Source organism: Bicyclus anynana, chromosome 25 (genome assembly GCF_947172395.1).
Source record: "Bicyclus anynana chromosome 25, ilBicAnyn1.1, whole genome shotgun sequence".
NCBI classification, from domain to species: Eukaryota; Metazoa; Arthropoda; class Insecta; order Lepidoptera; family Nymphalidae; genus Bicyclus; species Bicyclus anynana.
In genome coordinates, this window is record NC_069107.1 from 5,187,193 (window position 1) to 5,204,958 (window position 17,766).

The window sequence follows — 17,766 nt, forward strand, 5'->3', positions numbered from 1 at the left end:
GAGTTTCAAAATTTTCCGGAAATTTTCAAGTAAAAGTATGTGTACCTTTCAATTGGATTGGTCCAGTACACTAGGAGAAAACAGACAGACCTTAAAATGTGCGCTAGGGGTAAGGGGTAATAAGGGTTCCTTTTTTGTACTAAGTATGTTCGGAACCCTAAAAATGAATGCAAACGGACATGGCGAAACGATAAGGGTACCTTTTTGACTGTGGAACCCTAATAATTTGACTAATTTATGCCACTAATTTGCATTTGCAAGAACTTTTGAAACGCCGAGTTTGAGGTTTTTATAAAAACTCTACCACCGATTCGAAAAGCAGGCAGTCACATATTCGTAAGTTACAAGAATTTTAGTCTACTTATTTTGTGTTCATTTAAAGTTAGAGACAATAACTAAGAACTAAGTACGCACATTTTTCTTAAATATCTTAATCTGTAATAGTGCGTATAATATTTTTTCGTCATATTAAATCTTTATGAGCGATAAAATTTTTACCAGCGATAAAATTGCAATGGGGATGATGACTAGGTTTGAATATATTGATTTTTATGATACATTCGAGTAAATAGGGTCAATGTTAACTAATTTATACATAAAAAACAAAGATTGTCTGGATATTTGCAAAATAAATGAGATTATAAAATTTCAAAAACTATTAAAAATATTTTATCGTAATTAGATGAAAATTCATACAGTTTTACCTTCCTTACATTAAATGTGACATTTTTTAATATATGAACTATGAGCATAAACGCACAAATAACAAAGATATAAGTAATTTTGTTTGAACGCGCATACAAATTTAACGATCATTACATTGCCTATGACGTCATTATTTCGAGCCATTTTGTATGGGGCGTTTTTCAGGGATCCGCGGCAGCGCCGCAAATCTGACTCTTTAAATCCCTATAGCTCCGAAAGTAATGATCGCAGATACCCTGTTCCTTTTACAAAATTGCTTTGCTATTAGTATACTCTTCATTTATATACAATTTAAAAAACTGTCATCATCCCTATTTAAATAAAATAAAAAATCAAATAATGTTGTTAAATTCACACATAACTAGTAAAAACAAACTTATCCCCACTTTACGTGTAGAAGAGGTATCTCATAATAGTAGATTGTTATACAAGGGGCTAAAAAGACCCATTATATACGAGGTATTTTTAGGTAAATAGAATCCGAGTTTATAATGGGTTTAGCCCCACGTGTTACACTCTGCTTTTTACTACGATCGCGAGAAAATAAAATAGTTTAGTACAATATTCAATGATTTATTTTACTTGAAAATTAAATGTACAAAGTCTATAATTTTGGATATTAAGTGAGCCGGTAACATAATTTCCGACTACTGTGAAGATGAATAATGAGTATGTGAGGTAAAACTGGGCCAGTGATATTTATCGTTATCACCCCATATTCGGTTCACGGCTGAGCTCGAGTCTCCTCTCAGAATGAGAGGGGTTAGGCTAATAGTCTATCACACTGGCCCAATGCGGATTGGCAGACTTCACACACGCAGAGAATTAAGATAATTCTCTGGTATGCAGGTTTCCTCACGATGTTATTCCTTCACCGTTTGAGACACGTGATATTTAATTTCTTAAAATGCACACAACTGAAAAGTTGGAGGTGCATGCCCCGGACCGGATTCGAACCCACACCCACCGGAACCGGAGGCAGAGGTCATATCCACTAGGCTATCACAGCTACATCTACATCGAAATAATAATAATTATTATAATATTAAAGCCTTAGTTTAATATTATAATAATTATTATTATTTCGATACATTTTACTCTCACGCCCGGCACAACATATATAACTTATTATTATTATTATTATTATCACAAGTATGTCTAATTACAGGTAAAAAGGTTTTTTCATCAGAAATGACAGCGATAGAATCAAAAGACGAATTACTGAAACCCCTCGTCGGACAAGCTCCTAGAAAATATGAAATATTATACCTCGAACTACTAATGATAATGTACATTCATATAGCAGCACTGTATGGGATCTACTTAGCGTATTTTAGTGCAACATGGAAAACATTGATCTTCCGTAAGTTTTTCTTGTAATATTGACGGAAAATATCGTAACTACTTGGCAAATTCGTTCGTAACACTTCCGATGGTTCGCGGGGGCCGGGGTAGCGATGCCCCGCGCGACTTCATACTCGCGCAGTCCTTCACTCTGCCCCGCGCGCACGACTTTACCATCCTGTCACCCGCATATCATGGGAGTGTCATCAACGAACTTGCCAAGCTATAACGCATGAAATTAAATTTTTCAAAAATCCCGCGCGAACCGTGTATTTTTTCGGGATAAAAGTAGCCTATATGTTGCTCTTCTCAATGTTACAGTGCCTTAGCCTACTTACATTAAAGCAACACTTTTGACTCCACAGGACACGCAGGACCTAATAATACTGCCAATTGCAAAAAAAAGTTGACATAAAGAAATTCTTTAGTTTCCTAACGTAACTATATAAGCCATGAATAGGACTGACAAAATTTCAGCGTTTAAAAAAATTACTAGCGCAAGCTCGCAACTTCGTTGTATACAATATTTTTTTAAGTGTATACCAACAGGCAAAGATTGACACCCGTCCAGCCATGTCAATGCCATCATATTATACTAGCGGACGCCCGCGACTTCGTCCGCATGGAATCAATGTAAACTTTCAAGCCCTATTTCACCACTTTAGGGGTTGAATTAAAAAATATTTCAATTACATTATATTTTGTATTTTTAAAACTTTTACTCTAAAAATGGAGGACTTTCCATACAAATTTTCATCCCCTAATTCACCCCCTTCTCATTTTATTTTCGCAATATAAAGTATCCTATAACTTCTCCGTGTTATGGTATTAAACCATGCTAAGTTTCATTTGAATTCATTCAGTAGTTTCAGCGCGATGCCCGAATAACAAAAAAACACGGACAGACAGACACACAAAAAATCGAAAAAAAATATTGTTAGCTTCAGTATCTATTATTATATAAACAAAAACAAAAATTTTCAAAATATCTTTAATGTACAGAATGTACAAAATGTACAGAATTCGTATTATAAGTATAGATTCTAGATGGCGCTGTCGTCCGTTAAGTTACGCTAACGTTTGTTGTTTACAAATGGTATAAGTAAAATCTCAAATTGCGAATAAATATATAGAATTCTACCAGATTTATGTATTTATTATAAGTATAGGTTTTTTAATTTCGTAATTGTGGTAATAAGACACGAGATTAGATAAAACATAATAACTAAATGGATCATCTTCCTCCTAGATTACATTATGAGTCAGCTGGTGACACTGGGTATAACTGCAGGCAGACATAGGTTGTGGTCGCACAATAGTTATAAGGCAAAAATGCCTCTACAAATCATACTGGTAGTATTGAGCTCAATGACGTATCAGTACTCAGTGATACATTGGGTGCGTGACCATCGATTGCATCATAGGTGAGGTGAGAAAATATTTTTATTACTATGATTTTTATTACGTTTACCATCAAGTGAGATTGTAGTCAAGGGCTAACGTTTATTTTATTTTATTTAATACTCTTTATTTGTACACCACAAAAAATAAAAGAAAACAAGCAAAACAGAAACATAAGAAAAAGTAGAATACAAAAGGCGGCCTTATCGCTTAGTAGCGATCTCTTCCAGGCAACCTTAGGCTTAGGAACTTATTAGGACAACTGTAGGTGGTGTGTACGTAATAATAATGTACATATACATACATACAAATAACTACACACTAATAAATAAACCATAATACACAAATTACACGTTTAAAGATTTAAAAAAAATTTCAGCCAAACCCATTTAACTTTACGAGCGTGAAAGAGTTAACAATCATACAAACTTTCGCTTTTATTTACGCTTTACAATATTAGTAGAATATTTATCTCAAATATGCACCATTTTTGTTTTATTTGAAGGTCTTTCTTAAAAACTCTAAGCCCCTGTTTCTCGCTCTTCTGTTTATATATTCACGACTAAAATGTAGTCTAGGTTCAGTGTGCCTAGTGCGAGTTTTCAATATTTTCATACTGTTACTATCGCGTTAACGTAAACGCGAATTTATATGGAATTGAAACAGTTGTGCAGTAGTGCCACTAGGTGTTTCAATTCCTTAGAAATTCGCATTTACGTTAAGAGTGTGAAATATGTAATTTGGTGGTTACAAATGGTTCTAGATCTCAGATTCTGGAAAAGTTAGGAGCCGATATTTGGGTAAATGATATTTCAAAGTATTAGTTATGACTATACAAAATACACAATTTGTAAAACTTTTCTCAATAGTTTTTTTTTGAAAAATACATGTTTTGCTCACATTTTTCTTTCAATCTCAGGAAAAGCAAACTTATTTTCTTAAATTTTTGTTTTGTATAGAAAATTAGGTATATATCTTGAACATGGCCATTTTGTTTTTCGTTATGTTGTTTCATTTACTTGCAATTAGGTAAAAATGGTTTTGGCGCTCACGTCATAATATTTGCGTCGCGCGTCAATCGCTCCGTGCTTTTCACTCACGTGAAAGTCATAATTCGGCGTCTCGTTTGCGCTTCGAATTTTATCCATATCGTACCGACGTGCTGCGCGCTCTTAAGTATAGTTAATATAAAATAAATAATAGAAACAGTTGTGCAGTAGTGTTTCAATTCCTTAGAAATTCGCATTTACGTTAACGCGATAGTAACAGTATAAAACTGCCACTAGGCCCTCTGCTCTAAAATGTTATCGGACGCGCCGAAGTCTACCAAAGCAACGACTTTGCGGGCGAGTCAAACTGTCACTTGTTGGTTTATTAACTCTTCAGATATTGCGATACCGACGCTGATCCTCACAACGCAAGTCGTGGCTTCTTCTTCTCCCACATTGGTTGGCTGATTGTCAAACGGCACCCTGAGGCGATGCGAAGAGGAAAAGCCATTGACATATCCGATGCACTCGCCAACCCTGTGTTGAGGTTTGAGAACAAGTGAGTATATGATTTTAAACTTATTTCGTGGTTGTTCTTTATGAATATTATTTAAAGGGGTACATACCACGATAGAACGAGATTTTTTAATGTCGATATTTTGACCCAGTTGCATGGATCGTGGTCACGACGGGACTGAAGTTGCGAGATGCGAACTGAAAGACCCTGACCCTACTTTCTGCTTCAGTTAACGATACAAGTACATTTTTAATAATAGTTCTGGAGTATTATTATACAAACCGAATGTTATAATTTACTCTAAAACACATAAAACTATTATAAATGATTTATAACGATAACAAAACAATATTAATCTAGTAGAACGATAATGAACAATTTAAGACCCTTTTTAAAAAGTCTCAACTAGCCAGTGCTCAACTATACAGGAACTACTATTTCAAACACGTACACTATTTATACATTTTATTAAAAAAACTTATGGTTATAGAAATCAAAAACTGGGGTTGTTACTAATATTACGTAATAGTGCGTCCGTTCGCTAATCAACGTTGTGGTCGACTGCCTAATGCCTATGCGCGACGCACGGGCGCCGCGGCTAATAGTGTTGCGAAACGTTTATAGTGATGTGCTATAACTATAGATTTCTTCACATTTTGTTTTAGGTACGCTCTGCCAATTGCAGTAACGTTTTCCCTCGTCCTACCGACGCTTGTGCCCATGTATTTCTTCGGAGAGAACCTCAGCACTGCATGGCACATCAACATGACTCGATTAATGTGCAACCTGCATTTAACGTTTTCAATAAACAGCTTTGTCCATTTGTCGGGTGCCAGATCTTACGACAAACAGTTTTCGGGTGCTCAGAGCACTTTTTGGTCCATTTTGACGTTGGGTGAATCTTTCCATAACTACCATCACACGTTTCCATGGGATTATAGGACGGCGGAGTTGGGTAATAATTGGTTGAACCCTTGCACTAAGTTTATAGACTTTTTTGCTTGGCTGGGATGGGCTTACGATTTGAAAACGGTGTCGGTTGATATGGCACAGTCTAGGGCGAGGAAGACTGGTGATGGGACTGATAAATGGGGATTCAAAACTAAATAAATATTGTTGATATATTGAAGTTCGTTTTACTTGGACTTTGGTGGCACATCTCAATCTTCCAAAATTACCTTAAATGGTGTAACCCCACCAGCTTGCTCCGATTTTCGGTACCTCGGATCGCTTTTTCAAAACGATGGCAATGTGGACCGAGACGTGAAAAGTAGAATGAATGCGGGATGGATGAAACGGCGACAGGTCTCAGGTGTACTATGCGACCCGCGAATGCCTCTTGGATTTAAGGGTAAAATATACAAAACGGTTGTAAGACCTGTCGTGCTGTATGGATCAGAATGTTGGGCGGTGAAATGGACGAATATTAAACGAATGCATGTGAACGAAATGCGTATGTTGAGATGGATGTGTGACAAGAATAGATAATATAAGGAATGAGTATATAAGAGGAAGGAAGAAGTGGCGCCAGTGACATAAAAATTGAGGAGTAGAAGGTTAGCTTGGTATGGACATGTAATGCATAGGGAGGAAAGTCATATTAGTAGAAAAATGTTGAATGTGCAAGTGGCAGGACATAAGAGGAGAGGAAGGCCAAAGAAGAGATGGTTGGATTGTGTGAAAGAGGACATGTGTGTAAAAGGAGTGGATGATGAGTTGACGAGTAATAGAGACGAATGGAAAAGATTGACATATTTTTCCGACTCCACTTAAGTGGGATAAGGGTAAGGAGATGATGATATTGAAGTTCGTTTTATTTTGCCAAAGCCCAATTTAGGCCTCAATAGCTCACGGTAAAGGGAACGAAGACCGAAATGCCATGGATTCGATCCCCGATTCACGGGACTATCGTCGTACCCATAGTATTTCCTATTAATAAAATTGTAATCTTGATGATCTGTAGGTACATGTAATCCCTGAGACTCTGGGTCTACTTTGAACCGATTTTGAAAGTTTTTTTACCAATAGAAAGTTTTTTTTTCACAAGACGAATAAGAGTCAATTATTTATCAATAGGATATTCACAATGTTATATTTGATTTGATTTGATTTATAGACCGTTCCATTTAATGAGCTGAGAGCCGTAGTAGCCCAGTGGACATGACCTCTGCCTCCGATTCCGGAGGGTGTGGGTTCGAATCCGGTCCGGGGCATGCACCGCCAACATTTCAGTTGTGTGCACTTTAAGAAATTAAATATCACGTGTCTCAAACGATGAAGGAAAACATCACCTGCATACCAGAGAATTTTTTTAATTCTCAGCGTATGTGAAGTCTGAAAATCCGCATTGGGCCAGCGTGGTGGACTATTGGCCTAACCCCTCTCATTCTGAGAGGAGACTCGAGCTCAGAGTACGGATATTTACAGTTAAATTAGACATTAATTTAATCTTAGATCAAGTTTTAGTCTCAACACGGCTATCTAAGTTATTTGCTAACTAGCCGCTCGATCCGGAGCGTATCAAATCCATTAAGCACATTAGGACACAATCCGATTATCGGTTTGCATAACTCTGTAATATTTATGGGTTCCAGAGCAACTTGTTTGAACTTTATTTATTGATATATTGTAAATTGTTGAGATTATTCACAGCCTTACAGATTTATGATAAACGTGGAACGTCGACCACGTGAAGAAGAATGTTTTGGACACATACAGAACAGAGGGTGAAAGAAAGAAGATTGTCATAATAAAAAAAAATGTACTTACCGACTTCGAAAACATAAAGAGTAAAAAAAAATCTACTCACTGTATCTATTTTTGGTACCTACCACACAATTATCATCTTTAGATCTTATTTGATATATTTTCATTATAGTAACTTTATTTTTATTACTTTTTTGGTGTCTTTCATGTATGTAAACAAATTTTCTTGATTTCAAGTTTAATTGTTTAAGTATTAGACATAAAAGTACCTACACCATCATGATTCATCATTAGCAACCCAATTTCAGCTCAATGTCGAGCGCGAGTCTCCTCTCAGATGAGAGGGGTTAGGCCAATAGTCCACAACGATGGCCCAATGCCGATTGGCAGACTTCACACACGTAGGGAAATAAAATATAAGCCAGAGTTCTCAGGTATGCAGGTTTCCTCACGTGATTTTACACGTAATTTCTTTAAATGCACACAACTGAAAAGTTGGAGGTGTATGCCCCGGATCGGATTCGAACCTACGCCCTCCGAAGGCAGAGGTCATATTCACTGGGCTATCACGGCTACAAAGTACCTACACATAAACTTATTTGGTTCGGTACTGCCCGGTACCAATATCTACAGCCATTTTCCAATTACTTATTTAATCAAAACCGTATCGAGTCCATTAAACATATTAGGGCGCGTACAGATTACCGTTTTGCATAACCAGAACCTTTAAAACATTTATGAGAACAGAGCCTGTTGCTACCGGTGAGATAGTGTTATGTGGAACGGACAATTCTCTGATAAATTCTGGATAAACATTAAACACATTGTAAATATAGCTTATCACATTTATGTATGTTCTACTAGCTTGTGACTTTAAGAATAAGAAATGTTGGCCAGCGTGGTGGACTAAGGCCTAAGCTGACCCCTCTAATTCTGAGAGAAGACTCGTACTCAACAGTTAGCCGAATATGGGTTGATAATAATGATGATGATAAGTAGCAAAACCTCGCGGTTATATAATTTAAAATGAAATATTTTTCAAGATACTTCTTCTTCGGCCTCGCCTTTTCCCGTTTATACGGGGTCAGCTTTCCCAATCATGTGGCGCCATTTTGTACGCTCCTTTGCGTCATCGTCTGTCATGCCCTTATCTTTCAGGTCCTTATGGACCTTCGTTAACCACGTTGTTGGTGGTCTTCCCTTCCCCCGCTTCTTAGTATCCATGGAAAGGCACTTTTTTACGACATGGTCATCTGGTCTTCGCATCACATGACCGTACCGTCTCAGCCTGGACTCTTTTGCTTTTTCAGCTATTTCTGCGACCTTGAAGCTCCCTCTTATGTGTTCATTGCGCACCTTGTCCTTGAGTGTCACTCCTCCCGACCATCGCAACATACGCATTTCTGTTGTGTGAAGTTTCTGCTCATGGGTTTTTTTTAACGCCCATACTTCGCTGCCGTATAGGAGTGCTGATCTGACGGCTGTCTTGTAAACTTTGCCCTTTGTTCTTATGGGAATCTTTTTGATTTGAAATATTTTACATATTTTTTTTTGATTTCATATAATTGTACATATTTTTTTGTTAATATGTGACCAATCATAATCATCATTGACAACCCATATTCGGCAATGTTGAACACGAGTCTCCTCTCTGAATAAGAGCGCTTAGTAGTAGTCCACCACGCTGGCCCGATGCGGATATGCGGACTTCACAAGCGTAAAATATTAAGAAAATGTTCAAGTATGCAGGTTTCCTCACGATGTTTTTCCTTCACCGTTTGAGAAAAGTGATTTTGAATTTCTTACTTGGTGCATGCTCCGGACCGGATTCGAACCTTCGCTCTCCGAATCGGAGGCAGAGGCCATATCCACTGGACTATCATGGCTCATGTAACCAATACATGACGATAATTATTTTAACAATGTTATAGTCATAAATATTATAATCGCAGGTATGTTTTACATAAGTGCCTATTGCGACAAGCTAAGCTATACATCTTTAGCGTCCTTTGACCGAAGGATGACCTTGCAAGATAAATACGAACTGAGATAACGGCACATTTATAACCAAGATCCGAGAATAACGCTCTGGGAAAGTTACATTCTACATTGCAAGTCATTGGTATTCATAGTCACAAAGTAAACAATCCAACCATAGATTTATAATTCACAGATAGTGTGTAGTCACAGGATTCGTAAGCCGTTTTATGTGCCCCGAAATGGGAGCCCTTGACGCATCGCTACGCTGCGATAAATATGCTTGTGTGTGTGTCTTAGCTTAGCTCTTATAGGCCGTACAGACTATTTTTTGACGGCCTCCGTGGCGGAGTGGTATGTGCGGTGGATTTACAAAACGGTCCTGGGTTCGATCCCCGGCTGGGCAGATTGGGATTTTCTTAATGGGTCCAGGTCTGGCTGGTGGGAGGCTTCGGCTGTGGCTAGTTACCACTCTACCGGCAAAGACATATCGCCAAGCGATTTAGCGTTCCGTTACGATGCCGTGTTGAAACCGAAAGAGGTGTGGATTTTCATCCTCCTCCTAACGAATTAGCCCGCTTCCATCTTAGACTGCATCATCACTGTCCATCAGGTGAGATTGTAGTCAAGAGCTAACTTGTAAAGAATAAAAAAATTTTAAATCCAACAATTGTTCGTACTCGACTAAAATACTAAAGTAGTTCCAACTAGGCCTTACACTCACATAATCACAGAAGCGGCTTACGTTCGGATTGAAAAATTGTTAGGTGCTGCGTGTCTATATGTTATTAGTCTAAGAATCCAACATTCAGCATTCACGTAGGAGTGAATGTTGTTGTTCTTACAGTGGACGTTGTAAGGGCACCCCCAGGGGACCATTCACCAGCTGAATGTTAAATTTCAAACGCATAGAGTTTAAATTCGATACTCAGCGGGTGAACGAGCCCCTGGGGGCGCCCCCACAACGTCTAAGAATTCCACTGTTAGTTTTCACGACGATCCCATAATGTCTATGAATTCCACTGTTAGTATTTTATAGACAATTTCACGAGAATCCCTCAACTGGAGTTTTGGAAAATACTATTTATAATTTTATGTGAGTAAAGACAGCTGTTGACTTATTAATTTGGCTGGTTAGTCTAAGATTCCAACATTCAGCTTTCATGTAAGGGTGAATGTTGTTGTTCTTACAGTGGCATTCATAGACATTGCAAGGGCACCCTCATGGGAACATTCACTCGATGAGTGCCGAATTCTCAAACGCATAGAATTGAAATTGAACACTCAGCGGGTGAACGATCCCCTGGGGGCGCCCCCACAACGTCTATGAATTCCACTGTTAGTATTTTATAGACAATTTCACGAGAATCCCTCAACTGGAGTTTTGGAAAATACTATTTATAATTTTATGTGAGTAAAGACAGCTGTTGACTTATTAATTTGGCTGGTTAGTCTAAGATTCCAACATTCAGCTTTCATGTAAGGGTGAATGTTGTTGTTCTTACAGTGGCATTCATAGACATTGCAAGGGCACCCTCATGGGAACATTCACTCGATGAGTGCCGAATTCTCAAACGCATAGAATTGAAATTGAACACTCAGCGGGTGAAAGATACCCTGGGGGCACCCCCACGATATCTATCAATTCCACTGTTAGTATTTTAAAGACAATTTCACGAGAATCCCTCAACTGGAATTTTGGACAATACTATCTATAATTTTACGTGAGTAAAGACTTTTGTTGACTTATTAATTGGACGTGTTTGTCTGTAATGATAATAATATGTGTCGGAATGGAACGGGACGGAGTAGAACAGAAAAAATATTATACTATACAGGATGTCCGGGGATATTTCCTATAACTTACGTACCTACCTATTTAGTTTTAATTTTGTTTACATAGGATGTTGAACTGTGTACGTGGCGGCACCTGAACTGGGTCCTAACTGAAAATCAGTGCTGCATACTTTTTTTTGGATAGGAAGTATGTGGCACATATTGCAGGGCGTTCTTCTTTTTTGCTCAAGCTATAAGCTATATATTTAGAATTTATTATTATAATGTGTTGCACTGCCTAAAAATAAAGATATTTCTTTCTTTCTTTCTAACTTCAAGGTCCACTTATAGGAGCCGAACTGCTTAACAATTTTTTTTAACTAAAAAGAAAAACTTTTTATGTTTTCATATAAAGTAATTCTAATGATTCCGACTATCCATGTAACACACGCGTTTAAGTCTGTCGATATCGACGAGATATTGCAACTGGCGCTCCGTACTGCACTAGTAAGCTACTTTATGATATTTATCAATGAATAAGTTTGAGTAGATTATAATCTAAGGATGCTATATAGGGAACACAATTTAAGATCTATTTACATAAGATGTATTTTTTACTCCTTTTTTTACTCTTTTCAAGTTAGCCCTTAACTACAATAACACCTGATGGTAAGTGATAATGCAGTCTAAGATGGAAGCGGGCTAACTTGTTAGAGGAGGATGAAAATCCACACCCCTTTTCGGTTTCTACACGACATCGTACCGGAACACTAAATCGCTTGGCGTACGTTTTTGCCGGTAGGGTGGTAACTAGCCACGGCCGGAGCCTCCCACTAGCCAAAAAATATTAATTTTTTTAGAACACATGTTCCTTTTACATTTTTAATTAATTTACCTTAAAGAATTATGGGAATAACTCCCGAGCACCCTGTATAATATAATAATGAACTCGCCATCCTCACAAAAACAAAATTTAAGAAGGAAAACTTGAACAATTTGATAAGAAACCAGTATTTAACCATTAAACAATACATTTTTTTTTATCGAAATTTGACACAAAAAGCCCAAGAACTAATTAAAGAACACGCACCGTGCGTTGCATTTCAATATATTGGATTAAAGTGATAATTACCACTTACCATTAGGTGGAACATCTGCCCGTTCCGCAGATCATTAGAATCGGATCACCGCTATACGATACATAATAAAGATATACTGATAAAGTTTATGGAAAAATAAACAAATAATTCGATCGAAAATAACTTTCAAAATCCAGTTATCTTTTATACCGACGTCGGTTTCTCTTCACGTACCTATTTGATTAATGAACGCTAAAAGCTTTTATAATAGGAATAAATTAATCATCAATAAACATGATTTAAATTCACAGTTAACTGTCCATTATAACGAGACTCGTCAAACCATAAGGGTTTCGCCACACTATACTGTGCTACGAGTATGCATCGTTATCAACCCATATTCGGCTCACTGCTGAGCTCGAGTCTCCTCTCACAAGGGGTTAGGCCAGGTCCACCACGCTGGCCCAATGCGGATTGGCAGACTTCACACACGCAGAGAATGAAGAAAATTCTCTGGTATGCAGGTTTCCTCACGATGATTTCCTTCACCGTTTGACACCGCTTGATGGATTTATCTTATCTTGGTCTTGAAATGTTCGTAGAGGTATAGGGAAGGTTTTAAAGGTGAGAAAAATTTTAATAATTGCCGGGAAAACCATAAAAACAACCCTTTTTCTATTCCCAATACAAACGTTTAATAGGCAATTATAGATCTTAAGGGTAGGGGTAGGGTAGGTGTAGGGGTAGGGATAGGGAAGAATTGCACATAAGTCAAAGCGAAGCTTGACCGGGTCCGCTAGTATCTATACTAATATTATAAAGCTGAAAAGTTTGTTTGTTTGATTGAACGCGCTAATCTCAGGAACTACTGGTCCGATTTGAAAAAAAATTCTGTGTTATATAGCCCATTAATCGAGGACGGCTATAGGCTATATATTATCCCTGTATACCTACGGGAACTGAACCACGCGGGTAAACTCGCGCGGCGTCATCTAGTAAAATATAAATGTATTTGATGAAATCTGTTATCTTATAGCAACCATAACACCAAATGTTATCTAAATCGGTTCAATTGTTTAGCCGTGAAAATGTGACAGACAAACTTACTTTCACATCAAAAATATGTACGGAAGTATACATGTAGATATAAGATATGGATACTATACTCGAGAGAACCTATATGGATGGATGTGGGGTTCCTTGCAGTCCGCAGTTCTCATGTGCAGGTGCGTGGAGCACTGTGTACAAACAAAACGAGCTCACGGATGATTTGCTGTTAGCCGTTTATGAGATATTTATAAACATTATAGTATAAGAGCTAGCGCCCGTTACACGATGTGTACAAGGCTGAAGTAAAAGCCAAGTAATATAGACCGACCGGACCGGAGCCGTGATAGCCCAGTGGATATGACCTCTGCCTCCGATTCCGGAGGGTGTGGGTTTGAATCCGGTCCGGGGCATGCACCTCCAACTTTTCATTTTTGGGTGCATTTTAAGAAATTAAATATCACGTGTCTCAATCGGTGAAGGAAAAAATCGTGAGGAAACCTGCATACCATATCTATATAGAGAATTATCTTAATTCTCTGCGTGTATGAAGTCTGCCCATCCGCATTGGGCCAGCGTGGCCTTACCCCTCTAATTCTGAGAGGAGACTCGAGCTCAGCAGTGAGCCGAATATGGGTTGATGACGATGACGACGAATATAGACCGGAATTGGACTTCCCAACTCTGGACTGGTACCTATTGAGATTTTTTTGGTAACACCACCGTGCTTCGCAGAGTAAGTTAAACTGTCGGTCGGTTATAATGACCGGTACCGACGATAATGATAATGATCGCAATGTAAAGAATCAATAGCGAATTCGACTGTCATATAGATTTTGTTTATTTTAGTAGGAAGGTATAGTCCTACTAATATTATAAACGCGATAGTTTGTATGGACGTTTGGATGTTTGTTACACTTTAATTAAGAGCGCGCAAAGCGTTGGTACGATATGGACAAAATTCGAAGCGCGAACGAGACGCCGAATTATGACTTTCACGTGAGTGAAAAGCACGGAGCGATTGACGCGCGACGCAAATTTTATGACGTGAGCGCCAAAACCATTTTTACCTAATTGTATGTAAATTAAACAACATAACGAAAAACAAAATGGCCATGTTCAAGATATATACCTAATTTTCTATACAAAATAAAAATTTAAGAAAATAAGTTTGCTTTTCCTGATATTGAAAGCAAAATGTGAGCAAAACATGTATTTTTCAAAAAAATAAACTATCGAGAAATGTTTTACAAATTGTGTATTTTGTATAGTCATAACGAAGCTAACACTTTGAAATATCATTTACCCAAATATCAGGCTCCTAACTTTTCCAGAATCTGAGATCCAGAACCATTTGTAACCACCAAATTACGTATTGCACACTCTTAATGCCTTTAATAAATTTAATTACACTTTAATAAATTAATAATGTAATACTACTGAAGAGATTTGGCTGAAATTTTGAATGGAAATAGATTTTACTCTGGATTAACACATAGGCTACTTTTATCCTGAAAAAATCCATGGCTTCCCGAGATTTGCAAAAACTGATGATTTTGATGATATGAATGTTTGTTACTTTCACTCCTCGATTACTGAACTGAATTAGCTGTGATTTGGTATTGAGATAATATTATAGCATCAATTAACACATAAGCTACTTTTTATCCCGGAAAAATCCATGGTTCCCGAGGAATTTGTGAATAACTAAATTCCAAGCGGACGTAAGCTATATAATATTATTTATTATAGCAAGCTTTAGGAAAATAATTATAGCTGGTTCATAATACTATATAGATCAAATGGGTTCTGTGTTGCTGGTGATTCTGTAGCAATGTTTATTGGTGGGCAGCTCTTGGCCTAGTCATTACAACTCTAAATCGAAGCGGTAAAGTATACAACGTGACTCTTGTTTCTCGCTCTTACGCATTCTGTCTTTGTCATCGATTAAGATAATGTTGATCTTTATTAGGTGGTAATAAAGACGTAATTCTTCAAATAAAAGATAAGAGTTGGTCGAACCCTCTATGAAATAATGAAAATTATGAAAAATTCACGAAGGTCGTAAAATTATCTAGAGTAAAGACTTTTTTGCCAGAATTCTTTCCAACATCATATGTGAGCCAGATCAAAGAAAATTGATCATTTTTATTCCAGTACGAGCCGACGCCGCGCGGTTTCTCCCGCGTGGTTCCCGTTTCCGTAAGAATACGGGGATAGCCTTTCTCGATAAAAGGGCTATCTAACACTGAAATAATTTTTCAAATTGCAAAAGTTGTTCCTGAGATCAGCGCGTTCGAGCAAACAAACAAACTCTTCAGCTTTATTATATTAGTATAGATAAACAATAGGAAACTCTCTTTTTGCATAAATCTTCTTTTTGAATAATTTTATAGTAAGTAGGTACTTATTAGCGAATGACTACATTGTCATACGTGGCACGTGTAGAGTCTATAGGATGAGAGCCCGCGGTGGCGAGGCCTAAGTCATCATAAAAAGGCGAAACTTTGTCAGCCCATACGTCTACCGTAGGTAAGTTTGAACCATGGCTTTGGAAGTAGGTTAAAAGACCCTCAACCGTCCAAAAGTAAAGCTGGATCTTTGTTAATACTGACTATGTAACATAAAATGAAAATTTTTGAAACCCGCGAAGGTATTATTAGTTACGCTCGATCAACTCATCAATATTCTCTTTCAGTGCGCTTTCATTTGAGACCCCACTCGAGTATTTTTGCAGATATTCGGTTATTCTTCTCTACTTTAACATCCACATAACTTGTGAACGGCTCAACCGATTTTCATCAAACACGTCTAAGAACATTCGTTTATAAGTCACCTTGAATACAAAAAAAAAATACTTCTGATAGTGTAAGTGCCGAATAGGCTCCTTAAAGGGATCTTAGCGACGCCGACGGTGTCAGCTAGTATATTATTTAAGTAAATTCAAAGTTGTGCATGTGTGCGCTTGGTAGAGTAATACAATTGGGATCACTTTTTGCGGTGACTTTGTAGGCGTGTAACATATTCTGGCATTTATTAACTGGCATAAATACTAATGCGTGGCACACCAAAAAGGGCTTGCGCTGCTTAAAAGATTCCTATGTCCAGCAGTGGATGCATAATAGCTGATAACGGTGATGATGATGATGATCTTATTTACCCGAATGTCTTCTTTATATTATTTCATAGTTGCATAACTTACTTTAAATGTCCTGACAAACTTTCAGCTTTGACTATATGACAAATGTCTGACTATCACAGGCTCTTAGACTATACTGTTAGCCCGTTAATTTTAACGTATTGTTAATAGTTATTTAACAGCAGTCAAGGGTTAACTTGACGCTTCTGTAGAACCTACTTGTTAACAAACAAAGTACGTACGAAAAAACCGGATGTGCTTCTCGGGAAGGCGGACGCTTGGAAGTGATAATTTTATACTTGCTGCCGTATGTGTGTTAGAAAGGGAATAGTGGTGCCGTAACGCGTTACGTTACGAAACGGTTTACGGTAACTGTAATAAGGAGTTATCACTTTTACGTGTTAATTATCTGATCTACAAACAAAGTACATACAATTATATTATATGTGTATTTATAAAATTAATATCTAGTTATGAAACCCAATTTCCTATATTAAAACTAAATACAATATTTAAATTATGTGTATTATATGATAAGATAGAGGTTGCCAACATAACATTTTTTATGTCAAACAGTGTCGCGAAGCTAAAGTGGCAATGGGTGTTGAGGTGGTGCTAGAATGGCGACCCCGCACTAAAAAGCGCAGTGTTAGTCGACCCCCCACTAGGCGGATTGATAACATCAAGCGAGTCATAGGAATTCACTGGATGGAGGTGGCTCAGGATCGCGATGTTTTTAAGTCCCTACAGAAGCCTATGTCCAGCAGTGGACGTCCATCGGCTGATATGCTGATGACAATGAAACATAAAATTTTTTGACGGCTTCCGTGACGCAGTGGTATGCTCGGTGGATTTACGGAGATCTTGGGTTCGATCCCCGACTGGGCTGATTGAGGTTTTCTTAATTGGTCCAGGTCTGGCTGGTGGGAGGCTTCGGCCGTAGCTAGTTACCATCCTACCGGCAAAGACGTACCGCCAAGCGATTGAGCGTTCCGGTACGATGTCGTGTAGAAACCGAAAGGGTTGTGGATTTTCATCCTCCTCCTAACAAGTTAACCTGCTTCCATCTTAGATTATATCATAACT

General features: G+C 37.8%; 2 protein-coding genes across 3 annotated transcripts; one reads left to right on the top strand and one right to left on the bottom strand.

The window, feature by feature from the left end:
• Positions 1 to 296: 296 nt before the first annotated feature.
• On the top strand, positions 297 to 6,081 carry LOC112044021 (acyl-CoA Delta(11) desaturase-like). 2 transcript variants are annotated; one of them, XM_052889331.1, is made up of 5 exons: positions 297 to 336; positions 1,874 to 2,068; positions 3,299 to 3,473; positions 4,837 to 4,998; positions 5,622 to 6,081. In XM_052889331.1, the coding sequence occupies exons 2-5, from the start codon at positions 1,897 to 1,899 to the stop codon at positions 6,064 to 6,066; spliced, it is 954 nt and encodes a 317-aa protein (XP_052745291.1). In that variant the 5' UTR covers positions 297 to 336; positions 1,874 to 1,896; the 3' UTR covers positions 6,067 to 6,081. The 2 variants fall into 2 exon arrangements, with proteins under 2 accessions (XP_052745291.1, XP_052745290.1); XM_052889330.1 differs by having other exon boundaries at positions 306 to 406.
• A 2,655-nt stretch (positions 6,082 to 8,736) lies between these two features.
• LOC128199494 (uncharacterized) lies at positions 8,737 to 9,063 on the bottom strand. Its single transcript, XM_052889423.1, has one exon. The coding sequence runs from the start codon at positions 9,061 to 9,063 to the stop codon at positions 8,737 to 8,739; it is 327 nt and encodes a 108-aa protein (XP_052745383.1).
• Positions 9,064 to 17,766: the final 8,703 nt, after the last annotated feature.